Source organism: Notolepis coatsorum (genome assembly GCF_963971535.1).
Source record: "Notolepis coatsorum genome assembly, contig: SCAFFOLD_469, whole genome shotgun sequence".
In the NCBI taxonomy this organism is placed as follows: domain Eukaryota; kingdom Metazoa; phylum Chordata; class Actinopteri; order Aulopiformes; family Paralepididae; genus Notolepis; species Notolepis coatsorum.
This window is the reverse complement of record NW_028171350.1, coordinates 4,402-22,035: the sequence shown is the minus strand read 5'-3', so window position 1 is coordinate 22,035 and position 17,634 is coordinate 4,402. Positions and strand designations below refer to the sequence as shown.

Here is a 17,634-nt window from a genome sequence, read left to right as displayed (position 1 = left end):
ACAAATCTCGCTGCTGTGTTTGCACATTGTTGTATTTCTCCCAGTAGGTATGGGAGTTTTGAGTTATTTGCCAATGATTTCAAAGTCTCTTTGGGTGTTTGCAATTTGTGGGAAGCATGTCTCTGATGTCTTGGTATAGGGGGCAGGTTGTTAAGAAGTGTAGTCTCTCTATCTCTCTCCATATTGATTCTCTCTCTGTCTGTCTCTCTCTCTGTCTCTCTCTCTTCTTCTTCTCTTCATATTGTTTTCTTTCTCTGTCTCTCTCCAGGAACCAGACTGTTCACTCCTCCAGAGTGGCATCTCACTAAGGCCTACAAGGCAGTGGAGCTCACAGTGTGGCAGTTGGGGGTGGTGCTGTACTGCATGCTATATGGTGACCTCCCCTTCAGGAGCATCCAAGAGATCCTCAACCTGGATCCCTACATTGGTAAGGCGCACACACACACACACACACACACACACACACACACACACACGCTCACACACACACACACACACACACACACACACGCACACACACACACACACACGCTCACACACACACACACACACACACACGCTCACACACACACACGCACACACGCACACACACACACACACACACGCACACACACACACACGCAAAAAGCGTCCTTGTTGTTAGTAGCCTATTCATTCATTGTGGAACATCTTTATTTTAGGCTTCCTGTTCTCAGGCTGTTAACCTGCTATTAGTGCTGCTTTCTCTGCCTACTTGCTATGTTGCCAATACTGGCATTTGTGCAAACTTTACTGGAGCACTTAAGCACTTATAGTTGCTCTAGATAAGAGCTTAACATGTAAATGCAGACATATTACACACAGCAAAGATTTTCACCAAAATCTCTCTCTCTCTCTCTCTCTCTCTCTCTCTCTAGCTCTCTCTCGCCCTCCAGGACGCAACCATATGTTGCGGAGATGTCTTTCTAAAGACCCTGCAGACCGACTGACCCTAGAGGAGCTGTTGCTGCACCCCTGGCTCCATCTTGTGGTGACAGATGATGAGGAGGAGGAAGAGGAGGAATGGTCAAAGCAGGTCAAAGCGGCTTTTGAGCTCCAGTATGAGGAACAGGAGTCTCTGGGGCAAGGAGCCTTTGGAACCGTGTTTGCCGGCTATCGCAAAGAGGACAAGCTACCTGTAAGTCAGATACACCTGGGTTGGGATCAGTTCAATGATAGAAAGTTGACTTGTATTGAAAGTCAAACATTTAAACACTTTCAGGCAGGAGAAGGTTGTATTATGTAGCCTATTGACAATAAATGAGAATGGATGTCCCATCATTAACAAGGTTTCCACAAGGTTTCCAAACGCAGTAGCTATCATGCAGCAGCTGGCCATATGAAATGACAAGCAAAAGTGGTTGTCATTTACCGAAAGAAGTCGATCATTATATTATCATGGATAACGTCACTAAGATACTCGTTCATTTGGCAAAGGATCACGCAGCCCCACAGTGTGCCCGTTTTGTGCAGAGCATTACTGGGCACTGTACTGGTAGCCTTGGGGATGAGGTGGTGGTGAACTGTGTGCTGGTAGTGGAGAGAAGGGCAGAGGAGTTCCCCTCAAGAGGGCCTCCTTCTGTCCGTTCAAACACCTGTCCGTCACAGAGGCCGCCGCCCTCCCTTCCGACGTCCAGAGTCGCGGGGTCGACGTGGGCGTTGCCATTCTTCTGCAGCCAGTCAGCCAATCGGAAGTTGCTGTTGACGCGACGAGCACCCGGGCTCTGCATATTCCCCAACGTGTGGGTTCCAGGACGGGGCCCGGCTCACGGGTTATGAGCTCTTTCATCTGTTGGAACGCTTGGTCGTGCACAGGGTCCCACTGGAATTCACTGCTTTCCTTCACGAGTTGGCGCAGTGGCGCGTTCACGTCGGACAGTCCTGGAGCAAACTTTGAGAGGTATGTGACCATTCCTAAGATCGTTTCCAGCTCAGCCTTGTTCTTTGGCGGCTCCATCTCCCTGATCGCTTTGACCTTGTCTGGGTCTGGTCGAATGCCTTCCTGTGTCAGTCTGTGACCGAAGTAGCTTACCTCGGTCACACAGATGACACTCTTGTCTGGGTTGAGTTTCACCCCTCTTTCCCTTGTCCTTTGTAGCATGGCGCGCAGGTTGGCATCATGCTCGGCTCTGGTGTGGCCGTAGACCAACACGTCGTCCACGATGGCGGCCACACCCGACAGTCCCTCATATGTGTCATCGATCCGCCTCTGGAACTCATCCTGCGCTGAGATGATCCCAAATGGGAGCCGTAGGAACCTGTATCTTCCGTGCACCGTGTTGAAAGTAGTTAACTTTGATGATTGTTCAGTCAGTTTGATCGCCCAGTAGCCCGATCTTGCGTCGAGTACACTGAAGTACTTTGCTCCGGCGAGCCTTGGGGTTATGTCGTCCAATGTTGGGAGCGGGTAGTGTGATCTCTGGATCGCCCTGTTGAGGTCTCGGGGGTCCAAACACACTCGTAGCCTACCGTCGCGTCTTTCCACAACGACGAGGGCGCTGACCCATTCTGTGGGTTCTGTCACCTTCTTTATGACGTTTGACTTCTCCATGTTGTCCAGTTCCTCTTTGAGACGCCCACGGAGAGCGTATGGAATGCGCCTGGGGGGGTATATGACTGGCGTAGCCGCTGGGTCTATGCTGATACTGCATTCGCCTGGGAATAGCCCGATGCCCTGAAACACATCTTTCCTGTGACAAAATGGCATCCAATGTAATAAAAAAAGTCAACCAACGAACACGATTCTTGTACCGGATCTCCTCACTGGTAAACAAGAATACCCTGAAGACTCTAGCAGGAGCACTCATTCAAGGGTACTACGACTATGCTTGCACCTCATGGTACCAAAGCACCTCAAAGGCGCTAAAAACAAAATTACAAACATCTCAAAACAAACTGGTCAGACTACTGCTTGACCTTACTCCTAGAACCCACCTCACCCCTGCCCACTTTGACAACCTAGGATGGCTTAGAGTAGACGACAGAGTACAGCAACTTGCAATGGGCCTGGTCTACAAGATACACTACACGACCAAGGTACCCATGTACATGACAAAATACTTCCCAAAGGTCAGTGAATACCACGATCACAACACCAGAGGGAGCTCCACAAATCATGTTAAACCCAGATTCGGCTCAAACAAGGGACTAAACACGTTTCGCAATTATGCCACATCAATGTGGAACGCCCTACCCAAAGCTGTAAAGGAATGTGAATCACTACCCACTTTCAAAAACACTCTCAAAAAACACCTAAGGGAGACTGCAACTCGAAACTGGCCCCTGTAAATGTCCGAACACAACCCCCTCCAATGTACAGTAAATTACCAAGTATGGTCTTGTCAATAATCCAATGTACAGTGTTGTTTGTACAGTTGTACAGTGTCCCCCACCCACCCCTCCTACCCAACCCCCCCCCCCCCCCCCCCCCCCCCCACTCCTACCCAACCCCCCCCCCCCCCACCCACCCAACCACCTCCAATGTACAGTCCCCCCCCACCCCCACCTACCCAATCCAATGTACGGTTTCTACGCCTAATGTATATACTCTTTTCTTTCTGGACTCTTTTTGTATCACAAACAGTACTGTAATTGCAAATCTGGTATGTCATAAATGTATAGATGTAGCAGTACTGTCTATCTGTATGTCATATATGTTACGATGAATTGAAAATGGGGGACCCTGATGTAAACAAGACGAAAGTCTTTCTCTGGTCTGCATCCCCTTAACAATTGTATGTATTGAGCCGTACTGTACTGTACCCATTCTGCAATCTGTTAATAAAGTTCTCATTCATTCATTCATTCAAACTCCTGCCTGATGTTAACAGGGTCCTCTACCTGTGCATCCACAATGTGTATCATTTTTACTAAGTTCAGATCTAGGCATGCTCTTAAACTCAATACAGGGGGGGAATTAGTGGTCACAACATCAAAGTCCAACATTTGCACATTTTCTTTATGCTTGCATGTGAGTTTGCATGACCCCTCTACCTTGAGAGCATGGCCACCATATCCTGAGAGTCGGCTGGATGGTGGGCCTAGTGTCACTTTTCCGTACATCTGGTGGAAGGTTGCTGTTGGCATTACGTTCGCTTGTGCACCAGTGTCAATTTTAAACATTATTTTGTGCTTGTTGACTCCAACTCAGCGAACGCCTGTTCTCGCTTCGTGTCTGCGTGCTCCGTTACGATGGAGTCCACAAACCATTCGTCATCCTGTTGCGCACATGCACATTCCTCTGATACCTCGTGCACGTCCTTCCTCTTGCCGTGCACGTCTGTGCGGCTTCTGCACACGTTTGCAAAATGGTTGAATTTCTGGCATTTATTGCATTTGCGACCTTTAGCTGGGCAGTCTTCTGACTCCGTGTGGCGCTCTCTTCCACAGTTCCTACATGTGTTATCTGTCGAGTCTTCTCTGTTGCTTCTGTATTTGTCCATGGCTGGGCGCTGTGCACGTGCCCCGTACGGCTTCTTGCCGACCGCGTGCACGTCCTGGCTAGCGTTAGCCCCTGGGCTAATCATTAGCTTCATCTGCACCTGGGCTAGCTCGTGGGAGCGTGCTATGTCCATGGCCTTCTCGAACGTTAGCGCTGCCCTGTGGCTCAATAGCTTCTCACGGACCCTTACGGAGTTTGTAGAGAAAACAATTCTATCTCTAACCATCTCCTCACTATTGGGGTAATTACAGTCATTCACGAGCAGTCTTAGTTCTGTAACAAACTGGTCAACACTTTCGCTAGGCCCCTGGACCTTCTCCTGAAATTTGTACCTTGCAAATATGGGATTCGCCTTTGGCATAACATACTCTTCATATTTGTCGTAGTAGCTTTTAAGCTTCTTCCTGTCGGCGTCGGACAACTGCCAGGTGTTGAAGATGTCTCTTCCCTTTTCCCCGATCCATAATAGGAGGTAGCTGCATTTGATTTCCTCTGTCTTGCCGTTGAACGGGCCGCTAAACATTAGCTCGACGTGCTGGCGGAATTTTTTCCATGCGTCAGGTAGGTTTGAGGATTCCCAATGCATCGTCGGCATTGGTACTGCTGCAGCCTCCATATTGTCCTTCTTTCTCTTTCTCTTTCTTGGCATGGGTTCGAAAAAGACCCCGCTTCTGACACCATGTAATATTCCGCTTAATGTCACTCTTAGTGTCTATAGGGAATGATAGAATCGGACGACTGCTTATTGGGTTACCGTTTATTCACACGTCCCGGGCAGCAATGACAACACAAGGAACAGCGCCTGCATATCAGATGACTGGAATACGTAACACATCATCACGCACGCATCATTGCTGTGCTGTGGTAGGCTATGGGCTACACAGATATCCCTAGGATACTACACTACCTCCTTCAGCCATTTTTTGCCAGTAGATGGTCTTTATATGGTTCTACTATTTGCATTTGGCAATTAGCAATTTAGGTAAAAAAAACGTTTAGAACAAAACACAGAAAAATACAGGAAATAAAATACACATTGGAAGTTGAAGTTAATTACCTTACTCCACCATTATGCATCATACCACTATAAAATCTATGCAATGTACAAAGATAATGACTCTCTTTTGACTACTTTAAATGTGGGCTAGTAATGTAACATACTTTAAAGTAAATACTTAACCATACATAAATACATTCCCAAATAAACACTTAAGTTAAACCATACATAAATACATCCCCATATATACACACAATCAAATATCCTTACCGGCTGCCTATGCGGGTTGTGAGTACATGCACAGTCCATGTTGAATGTCTGCAGACTGTGAATCTGCTAAAAGCAGTACTGCCAGCTGCTGCTGATTGAGTCCTGATTGGGGTGGCAGTCAGTGAGAGTTAATTGGTTACCAATCAGCCCATGTGAGAGCAGTTTTGCCCTGACAGTGTGTTAGTGTTTGTGTGTGTGTGTTGTGTGTGTGTGTGTGTGTGTGTGTGTGTGTGTGTGTGTGTGTGTGTGTGTGTGTGTGTGTGTGTGTGTGTGTGTGTGTGCGTGTGCGTGTGCGTGTGCGTGTGTGTGTGTGTGTGTGTGTGTGAGAGGGGGGGGGGGTGCCAGGACTGGGTCATGTGTGGGTTCAGGAGGTTGGGAGATCTAGTTTGACTTGACACCTCCCACTCGATATCTCCATGGACCATTGGGGAGATCGCCAGCTTCAAAGGCAAACTTGGTGGTTCTTGCTCAAGTTGAGATTTCACAGCGACTACTTGATTTGACTCTGTTCTTCAGCAGGTAGCAAGACAACCAGCCGCTGGACGTCCCTGTGAAGGATAGTGGCTTGGAACTTTTCTCTTTTGCCAGTAGGGGTCTGGTGGCTTGTTTTTTGGTCTTCTTCGAAGGCCTGCACTCGGAGGCCCGCAGAAGGCCTGCACTCGGCCACCACAAACCAACAGCCCAGATTCTTGGTCCTTGTAGACTACTAGCCTTTCTGTAGTGGTTCTTGGGAAGGTTGTGCCCTCTTGCACAGCAAGGAAAATGTCTCTTAAGGCATCCTCTCGTTCTCTTCCCGAGATGACTCTTGCTGGTGAGACAGCCTCCCACTTTGGGCTGTCCACGGCCCTTGGACTTCATCCAATGAACCTTTTCGCTGCCCTCCAGGTCCATGTGACAGTTTTGACCAGTCGGGTTGGTCTCCTTTTTTCTGCTTGGACCTGGTTCTGATTTTGTTTTGGTTCTTGCTCCTTTACCTTGGCCCTTGTCAGTACAGCAACAAATGCCTTCCTTTGCAGCTTGTTGACGCTTTCCCTGGCAGTGGCTGCTAGCTCTTTGGCCGATCTGATTGGCCAATCCTTCTCTGGCAAACTCAAGAACTTTGGCCCATTCTGCCACTCTGAGTCTTCAACTAGGTCTTGGGGGCCGGCTCTTCTGGTGATAACATCAGTAATGTTTTGCGGAGCAGGAATCCACCACCATTCCTGGGTGTTTGTATTGCTTTGGATCTCCCCGATCCTATTGGCAAAGAGTTTTTGATAGCCATAGCTTCCTCGTTCTCTGCATGTGAGGGGGTTTGGTGTCTGGGTTCTGATTTGCTTTTGCAGGAGGTCTTGGCCAAGTCGCACCTTTTGCTTTCTCTTCGAGAAATTGATTGCAGACATGACGTGTAGCTTGTCTTCCTCTACTATGTAACCCCGGCCAAGTGCCTTGTTGTCGTCACTGCGCATTTGGTTTGGCAAGACTATGGTTTTCTCCAACTTGTCGATGCACTCCTTCCTCCCACTTTGCCTCGAGAAGACCCAAGGTTTGAGCTTGAAACCTCCAGCTTTCAGGATCCGCTCCACATTCGCTGTGATGGTTTTCAGCTGGTCAAGGTTGTTGTGGGATGTGAGAATGTTATCAACATAGCTATCATGGAGTACATGATGTTCCTCAAGAAGTCCTTGACTCCTGGATGTCACCTTTGGTTGGTGGGAGTTGCTCTGGGATCTTTCTGGTGAGCTCCTCATACTTTACAGCGGCTGCTCTCATTGACCTTGCAAAGTGTGTTTTGGACACGTGGGCTGACATGGTGAGCTCCTCAAAGAGATCAGGATGAGTTCCTCCGATTGTCTTTCCCAGTGGTCCATCCCACAGCATGAGGTCTCCGACAACTCTGATCCTCTGAGGTGCTAGTCGACCTTCCCTGTGGCTGATGAGAAGATCTATGTCTCTGGGTCTTGCGAGTTCTTCCAGGGATATGTCTGGAAAGAGTTTCTACAGTCTCTTGGGGGTCACACTTTTGTGCACATCTGCAATGCTGTCTAATCCAGGGCTGACCCCTATTAATCGATTAGTCGACTAATCGGTCGAAAGGAGCCGTAGTCGACTGGCCAACCTCTTAGTCGAATATAATAACAAAAAAAACAAAACAAAAAAATTAAAATTTTTATTTTTTTTGTCATTTTTTCCAAAAGAAAAGAGGCCTAGAAGCGTGGCTAACGCTAATGGCACGCATACCAGAGGCTAACTGCCTAAGAAAACAGGCACAGAGGCACTGAAAGAGGATTTCACCCATCTAATGAACACACTAGACTAGACCAATATCAAGATGTATCCGTCAGTGGACCAATTGCATGCTTTTGCAGAGGACAAGAAGCCTTCAGTCAACTCCTTCAGACATTAAGCACCCCCCACAGCCCAAATGGAATGATAAAAAATGTAAAAAAAAAAAAAAAAAAAAACGTTTTAAAATATTATATTTTTTTTTCTTTTTTTAAGTCGACCAATAGTCGACTAACGGCAAATTTTGGCCAATCCTAGTCGACCATCCAAATCCTTAGTAATGTTCCAATTTTCTGTCCAGCATTTGCAGTGACCTCAAGAAGCATCATCATAACTGGATGCTCTTGTAATCCACTCTTCACTAGAAGGCCTGGCTGCTCATTGGCAGCCTTTGTTACCATGTTTGACTTGACACACACACACACACAAAGTTTGCTTGACCTTATGTTGTCTAAGTGCTGCAGACAATAGAAGAGTGTTTTTGTGTCTGTCCTGTAGGTGGCGGTAAAACACATTCCCCAGCACAGAGTCACCTACACCCAGGTGACAGGCTCAACTATGGATGAGGTCCCCCTGGAGGTGCAGCTCCTGCTGAGGGTGGCAGGGGAGCCGGGACAGAGCGCAGCCGTGGCCCTGTTGGACTGGTACAGCCTGGAGCAGGAGGTACTGCTCGTCCTGGAGAGACCCGTCCCGTCGACCAACCTTGTCGATTACATCTGGAGAGAAGGGGGGACGCTGCCGGAGTTCCAAGCCAAGGTAGGTGGTTTGTGTTGTGTGTGTGTGTGTGTGTGTTGTGTGTGTGTGTATATGTGTTTGTGTAAGTGTGTGTTTGTGTATGGGTGTTTGTGTATGTGTAACGGATATGTGCCGCGATAGTGTGACTACGGCACATAGAAGTGTGTAAAACTCACTCCCCAGAGGCAGATAAACCGAGCGCTTAGGGGGGAATTCCCTTCTTGGCGCAGCGGTTTGCTATACTGGCCCCGGAGCAGACGCTCGGGGTTCGACTCCCACTCGAGGCACGGTCGAATTTCGTGACGGGTACTAGGACGTACCCGTTATATATGTGTGTGTGTGTGTGTGTGTGTGTGTATATAATAGCAAAACCATGCAGCAAAACCATGCAGCACCAGAAGTTGCATTAAAAGTAAGACATATTTAATTTATTATACGTTAAAAATACTATATGGCTCTCAATGAAATATATTTAGAAATATTTGGCTTTTATGGCTCTCCCAGTCAAAAAGGTTCCTGACCCCTGCTCTACAAGAAAATGTTTACCTTTATCGAAGAATACTTTGGCACCGTTTGCAGTAGCAGCTATTACAGAGAATAGTCCTTGTGGGAACGATGGTACGTAGAGAGCGTTATTTAACGTCACTGTACACCGGCGCCCCCCACTGTCTGTGAGGCATACCTGTGCGTCTCCTCTCTCTTGCGCCAACCCATAGGCGCGCTTCCCGTCTGCCAGCTCCATGCTGTGTCTCTCCGGGTGGAAAGTGTTGTCAAAGTTCTTGAACCGGCTCCTGTCGTTGATGACGTGGGACGACGCACCTGTGTCCACGATCAGTCCCTTTCTCTGGGCCCGCTGCAGCTGCGCCGGCCTGGCGACGCACGCTGTCCGCGCCCCGAAAGCGAAGTCTTCTTGTCCCATTACTCTCCGGGCGTCATCTCGATCTGTCTCACGTCGACCGTCGCCGCCATCTTGTCCGCTGCCGCCATCTTGTCCACAGCCGCCATCTTGTCCGTAGCCGCCGTCTCGTCCATGGCCGTCATCTTGTCCATGCGCGTATCCCGTGCTCTGGTCGTGTTTCTTCATGCACGCTCTGTCTGTGTGCCCCGTGGATTTGCAGAAGCTACACTAGACAGTCTTTGTGCAGTCGCCTCTCCGATGGCCTTTCTCTCTGCATCGCCAACACGCCAGCTCCGCCGTGGGCCTGGTCTTCTCCCTCTGCATTCTGAGGCCTCGAAGTTTCGTAACTTGGGTTTGAACTTTCCCAGCGGCATGTCCGCTGAACCGTGTGTTACCAGGAGTGTGAACGGTTTGTACAGCTCCGGTAGTCCTCTCATCACCATCGCCATCATTAGCCCATCGCTTGGTGCTTCTCCTGCACTCTTCAATGCCATCATGATCTGCTCAGCTCTGATGACGTATTCAGTCACAGTCTCGGTGTGCCCCTTCTTCAGTGCTGTTAGTGTTATGTAGAGGGCCACGACTCTGGGTCTTCCTTGCCCGATATAATGCTCTCTCAACACCCCCAGGCTTTCTCTGCCTTTGTCTTTAGTGTCGCGGAATATCAGCCCCAAGCTTGTGTCGTCGAGCAGTGGCGCTAACTCACAGTATGAGTCTGCATTACGCTTGTCGTCCAGGGCTTGTGCTTTCCGCCGTCAGGTCTGCCGTGGGGGCCGTCAAGATCGTCGTCTTCAGTCCCACGCCGTGCATGCAGCATAACATGCGCTCTTCCCAGAGCTTGTAGTCCTCTGCCTTTCCATTGAATGAGGGCCATTTGCTCCTTCCCTTGGTCGCCATCCTCTTGTTTGATGGTGGGCGTAGCTTTAGCTCTTGTTGGCCTAGCGTCTAGCCACGCGGTGCTCCCGGCGCTAACCTAGCCTATACTTCAGCTAAACTTGCTACCCTTATTATTTCGCCCCTGCGTGATCTGGGCCCATAACCTGTTGACAGAATCTGGCTATGGGGCGACAATAATGTGGTCAAGAGGCATGGTTTCTATCTTTAGCCTTTGGCGTGGTTTATTATTCACATGGTAAAGCAGCAGCACATGAGTTCTCCTCTCCGTGAGAGGCAGGTGGGGAAAGAGGTAGAGGGGGAGGAGACATCCCCTTAAATACTCGCCACCTGGTGGCAGCATTAGTGGCTCCGCCTAGAGCGCCCTCTAGTGGAAACAGTTATATATACAGTTAGACATTTACTTGCAATCCTACATAGAACCTCTAACTTTAACACTCTCTATATATATTTCATCAACATTCTCTCTATATATTTCATCAACATCTCTCTATATTTCGTCAACATTCTCTCTCTATATTTCGTCAACATTCTCTCTCTATTCTGTCAACATTCTCTCTCTGTTTCATCAACATTGTCTCTCTCTCTGTTTCATCAACATTCTCTCTCTGTTTCATCAACATTCTCTCTCTGTTTCATCAACATTCTCTCTCTGTTTCATCAACATTCTCTCTCTCTCTGTTTCATCAACATTCTCTCTCTGTTTCATCAACATTCTCTCTCTCTCTCTCTCTCTCTCTTTCATCAACATTCTCTCTCTCTGTGTTCCAGGTCTTCCTGCGGCAGCTGGTTCTGGCTGTAATAGAGGTCCACTCTAGAGGAGTTCTGCACCGGGACATTAAACTGGATAACATCCTGGTAGAAACCGGTTCTGACATCCCGCGCCTCAGGCTCATAGACTTTGGCTGTGGCTGCGACCTGCATGATGGAGTGTACGAGGAGTTAAAAGGTATGCTGCCCTGTTCTGGTCTGACCCTTCACTACCCAGCCCTCCATCTTACTGTTCTGGTCTGGTCTGACCCTTCACTACCCAGCCCTCCATCTTACTGTTCTGTTCTGTTCTGACCCTTCACTACCCAGCCCTCCATCCTACTGTTCTGGTCTGGTCTGACCCTTCACTGCCCAGCCCTCCATCTTACTGTTCTGTTCTGTTCTGACCCTTCACTACCCAGCCCTCCATCTTACTGTTCTGGTCTGTTCTGACCCTTCACTGCCCAGCCCTCCATCTTACTGTTCTGTTCTGTTCTGACCCTTCACTGCCCAGCCCTCCATCTTACTGTTCTGGTCTGTTCTGACCCTTCACTACCCAGCCCTCCATCCTACTGTTCTGGTCTGGTCTGACCCTTCACTACCCAGCCCTCCATCTTACTGTTCTGGTCTGTTCTGACCCTTCACTACCCAGCCCTCCATCCTACTGTTCTGGTCTGTTCTGACCCTTCACTACCCAGCCCTCCATCCTACTGTTCTGGTCTGGTCTGACCCTTCACTGCCCAGCCCTCCATCTTACTGTTCTGGTCTGTTCTGACCCTTCACTACCCAGCCCTCCATCTTACTGTTCTGGTCTGGTCTGACCCTTCACTGCCCAGCCCTCCATCTTACTGTTCTGGTCTGGTCTGACCCTTCACTACCCAGCCCTCCATCCTACTGTTCTGGTCTGGTCTGACCCTTCACTGCCCAGCCCTCCATCTTACTGTTCTGGTCTGTTCTGACCCTTCACTGCCCAGCCCTCCATCTTACTGTTCTGGTCTGTTCTGACCCTTCACTACCCAGCCCTCCATCTTACTGTTCTGGTCTGTTCTGACCCTTCACTGCCCAGCCCTCCATCTTACTGTTCTGTTCTGTTCTGACCCTTCACTGCCCAGCCCTCCATCTTACTGTTCTGGTCTGTTCTGACCCTTCACTACCCAGCCCTCCATCTTACTGTTCTGGTCTGTTCTGACCCTTCACTACCCAGCCCTCCATCCTACTGTTCTGGTCTGTTCTGACCCTTCACTGCCCAGCCCTCCATCTTACTGTTCTGTTCTGTTCTGACCCTTCACTGCCCAGCCCTCCATCTTACTGTTCTGGTCTGTTCTGACCCTTCACTGCCCAGCCCTCCATCTTACTGTTCTGGTCTGTTCTGACCCTTCACTACCCAGCCCTCCATCCTACTGTTCTGGTCTGGTCTGACCCTTCACTGCCCAGCCCTCCATCTTACTGTTCTGGTCTGTTCTGACCCTTCACTACCCAGCCCTCCATCCTACTGTTCTGGTCTGTTCTGACCCTTCACTACCCAGCCCTCCATCCTACTGTTCTGGTCTGGTCTGACCCTTCACTGCCCAGCCCTCCATCTTACTGTTCTGGTCTGTTCTGACCCTTCACTACCCAGCCCTCCATCTTACTGTTCTGGTCTGGTCTGACCCTTCACTGCCCAGCCCTCCATCTTACTGTTCTGGTCTGGTCTGACCCTTCACTACCCAGCCCTCCATCCTACTGTTCTGGTCTGGTCTGACCCTTCACTGCCCAGCCCTCCATCTTACTGTTCTGGTCTGTTCTGACCCTTCACTGCCCAGCCCTCCATCTTACTGTTCTGGTCTGTTCTGACCCTTCACTACCCAGCCCTCCATCTTACTGTTCTGGTCTGTTCTGACCCTTCACTACCCAGCCCTCCATCTTACTGTTCTGTTCTGTTCTGACCCTTCACTACCCAGCCCTCCATCTTACTGTTCTGGTCTGTTCTGACCCTTCACTGCCCAGCCCTCCATCTTACTGTTCTGTTCTGTTCTGACCCTTCACTACCCAGCCCTCCATCCTCTCTCTCTCTCTCTCTCTCTCTCTCTCTCTCTCTCTGCTTCTCTTCATATTGTTTTCTCTCTCTGTCTCTCTCCAGGAACCAGTGAGTACATTCCTCCAGAGTGGCATCGCCCACCTAGTTCCTACACGGCAGTGGGGCTCACTGTGTGGCAGGTGGGGGTGGTGCTGTACTGCATGGCGCACGGGGCATTCCCCTTCAACAGCCCCGACGAGATCCTCTACCCTGATCCCTACATTGAGGACACACTATCCCAAGGTAAGGCCCGTACGCACGCACGCGCGCGCGCACACACACACACACACACACACACACACACACACACACACACACACACACACACACACACACACACACACACTAAAAAGGCTTCCTTGTTGTTAGTAGCCTATTCATTCATTGTGGAACATCTTTACTTTAGGCTTCCTGTTGCCTGGGCTGTTAACCTGCTGAAGTATCATTCATAATGTATAACATCTCTCTGATCGTATAGTGGAATTACCCTTCTCTCTGCGTTTGTTGCGTTTCAATTTGGGTTCGTTTGCAGGAAGGAAGCACGGACGAGATGTTTTGATGGGTTTATTCATTCCAATAAACACAAACTAAATGAATCAAACAAGTACTGAATTTACTGTCTATATCTAAAATCATCGTCTTCGGTTTGGCTGTTGGTTCATGTCTCTGATCTTGAATCGTCTGTTCTCGGATCGTCTGGTGCCAGCTCTCTCCCGTTTGGTTGTTTCAGGTCGTCCTTGGCAACACGAGACTGATCCTTTGTTTGTGCTGGTTGCCCCCGGCAACTCTGGTCTTCCGCGATCCTGTAGCACAGAGCTGGGAGCGCTCGTTTTTCTTCTCTCAGGATCGTCTTTCCAGCGTCTGTAGATAAAGACAAATCTCCGCCCCTTTTTCCCGCGTCGTCCTGGTGACGATAGCTAGGGGCGTCACTTTTTTCTATTGGCTTAACGTGATATCGGCCATTTTGGATCTTTAAAGGGGCCGGTCCTATTTACATCTAGGGACTATTTCAATCATTTCGTCCCCTTATATGGAAGTTTTACAGTTCTCACGGCCCTCTCTCCTTAAACAGAAATAGAGCATACGTGGCTTCTTGATTTAACAGATAAAAAGTACTTTGTCATGGTTTTCTTATCCTTATCATTAAGAGATTTATTCTTTATTTTGACTACAGTTCCTAACAGTCTTTCCTTGAGTTTTGTCCCCATGTAACTTTGTAGTTAAACCTTTTGTTGTAATCATACTGGTTATATTTCTATTCTCTAAAGTAATCTTTAACTTTGTTTTAGCTTTATAGAACACTCTAAGTATCTTGTTTAGTTTTATACCGAGTTGATTAGTCTTATAGTTAATTATGTATTTTTCTCTGGTTAATTGTTTCTCTAAACTTTTAGGCAATTAGTTTTCTCCTTTATTGAAATCTCAACCAAGGAGTACCCGGTGCCTAGCAGGCGACCAGCTGCTCGGGCCCTCAAGCTAGACTTGTGATCTAATCACCTATTTTAAGCAATTGGTTTCCTGCATGACCTTTTGGGTCCTGGCCTAAGTACATAAAGAACAGTTGAAATACTAACTTAGCTGGCCTTCAGACCTAATGATCCAGTGGGGGAAGGGTTTGGTTTCAACCGCCATCTGTTTTTTTAAAGATAATAAATGACTCTATACCTTCTCCTTTAGAATGTGTGCTTTGGCGGGGGGGAAGGTATTTACAACGGTGGCTGTTGTGAAGGATCAGATTAAACCGAATATATATATTTATTTATGGATATATATTTAATAGTATTTGTATATCGTTTGATATCCCTTGTATATTCTTTGTACATATACACTGAATATCCCTTTAGTCTACTACAGCCCATAATAGTTCATTCTCTCATTGGACAAGAACCTGGCGCCAGCAGACAAGCCCCTTGAGTCAAGTTCAATAGTGCCGACGAACATGTCCCAACTAGCCCCGGTTCCGCGTAGGAATACGGCTACCGAAATACGAATGGTACTATTTGTTCACCGTGCATATAAATATGGCGCAAGTAAAGTAGAACTTTCTTTTAGTCCATTAGTCCTTTACCCTCCAACCTAGTAACAGACGTGAAGCCTCACCCACGACCCACGTGTGGTGCAGTATGGCCTATTTGGCCCCAGAATAGGCATTGAGACCTCGTGTAAATTCATAGCTGAATTGTCATAGTTTGGCACTGTACCGTCGAGTGGGACGTATTTCTATTAAGTTAATAATAGTCTATTATGTATGGTGCATCGTGCGGTATCGAGTTCTAAAGTGAGTAGCACCCCCATCGCCTCCTCGTGTTATCTAGAAGATTAACCAGGCTGGGCAGACCACGTGTGGTGCTTGCATCCGAGGAGTTCTAGACGAGGACCGAGGGGGACCTGCACATTGGATTACCTACCCGGACGACTGCTGAGCCTATACGGCATGGAATATCTATTTGCTTTGGGTGCTTTGATTTGTGGAGCGGATAACAGCCAACGCCGGTGAGTGTTGGAATTACCCCCGAGAGGAGCCCAGGTGAGACGGCGCTCAACCCAGACCGAGGCCGCCTCGCTTCTCCTTCGTTGTGGACCTACAGCCTACAGCTACCGTCTACAAGAGGGCCCAAGTGTATTCATCTGTGGATCAAGATCCTGCGGGCACTGTGTTCTGTACCTGAATTCTCCCCAGGAATCGTTGGCCAGATGGGATGCAGCTGACGGCTCTCCAAACCCCCCCCCCCCCTACTGACTTACAACCAGCAGGACCCCTTTAGTATCCCGCTATAATCCTTAAGTACCATCGCTATAGTTCCCTAAAGAACCAGGTTGTATACTTGCTTCCTGCGTAACCAGAGATTGGACATTCAGTGTTGATTTGCCTACGAATACTCATTTGCCTTACAAGTGCATTCAAATCATAAATGTAATTAAGTGAATGTTGTATATACCTTTTGCTATATTAAACCTTCGACTGTTATATTTGTGTGGACCTGATTTCATATGTGGGAAAGTGTTCATCATACTTAGATATCGTGTACTGTATGGCCAGAAGTTAAAGTACATCAAGCGGTAGTGGTTTAATGATACCATACTTATCAATACAGTCAGGGAATTGTACCCCTCAGTTACAATTGGTCCTTCGAGCCGGAGGGTAACTAGTGTAATATTAATATAGTGTTATTAATATTGAAATGGCCTATGATGAACACTCCACGAAACGGTCCTCCTAAAGTAGAACGCCCGCGGCGCAGACGACAGACACCTCAGTACTTAGAGGATTACGCTGTCAGTCAACTACCTAGCCTTCTACAGACGGTAAACGCGGTAAAAGTAGAAAGTAAAATTATGTCTGACCTTAACGACCAGGTTACCCCGACCACAGAGGCCCTAGTGGGTTCTAATGTAACTGACCAAGCTCACGGTGGGGACCAGGAGGGAACAGACATGCCTTTACCCCCCGCCAATACCGAAGAAGTATTCCCCGACCAGCTCCGGGAGGAAGACAACCCTCCAGAGGTGGAACCCGGCACGGAACAAGATGAGGAGAGCGCCGAGGAGATAGAGCTCCAGGACTCCCCAACGAGTACAGCCAGGAGCGGCTCACCTCTACAAGCGTCTTCCCCCAGCGAGGCGGAGAGGATGCTGTCACAGGCGTTCCTCGTCAGCCTGACAGCCTCTACCGAACGCGATCGACTCCAAACACAGCAACGGAGCGAAGAAGAGCACATACGCCTGGAGATGAGACGCCTTCAGACGGAAGAGAATATGGCAAGAGACCGGTCCGACACCCAGCGCGCCGCTGACGGTGCCCAAAGAGAAGCAGAGCGCGACATCGCTCTCATCCAGCGCGAAGCCGAGCGCGACAGACTACAGGGCGAGCGCGACAGACTACAAGCGCAGCTAATGGAGCAGCTGATCACCAAGGCAACACCCTCTCCCTCCGCCAGGGGTTCAAGGGCCTCGTCGAGACAACAGTCAAGGGCAGCATCCCCTAACCGACCAAGCGACCCTGAACTTGACCACCAGAGAGAGCCTATACCACCCGCAGACCCCCTTCCCCGACCGGTCCAAGCGAGACCCAGCTACAAGGAAGGAGCAGCATACACTGCGGAGAGGCTAAATAAACGACTACAGGATCTAGAGGACCTGACAGAAGAAGAAGAGGGAGAGGAGGAGAACCAAGCCCGACGACAGCACAGTACTCCACCGGACCAGGAGGTCCAGTACAGCCCAGGCTATACCCCTGCGGCGCTGCGCTACAGACCCCCGACTCTATTCACGGGTGAGCATGACGCACGACCAGCCCCGAGGAACAGCAC

The 17,634-nt window shown here is 49.0% G+C and overlaps 1 protein-coding gene across 1 annotated transcript; it reads left to right on the top strand.

Moving 5' to 3' along the window:
- Positions 1–5,011: 5,011 nt before the first annotated feature.
- LOC311248281 (serine/threonine-protein kinase pim-2-like) lies at positions 5,012–13,567 on the top strand (the record flags this gene model as incomplete). Its single annotated transcript, XM_084339190.1, has 4 exons — positions 5,012–5,020; positions 8,490–8,747; positions 11,290–11,467; positions 13,388–13,567. Coding segments are annotated over 4 exons (625 nt in total), but the record flags the coding sequence as incomplete, so codon positions are not given.
- Between the last annotated feature and the right edge of the window lie 4,067 nt (positions 13,568–17,634).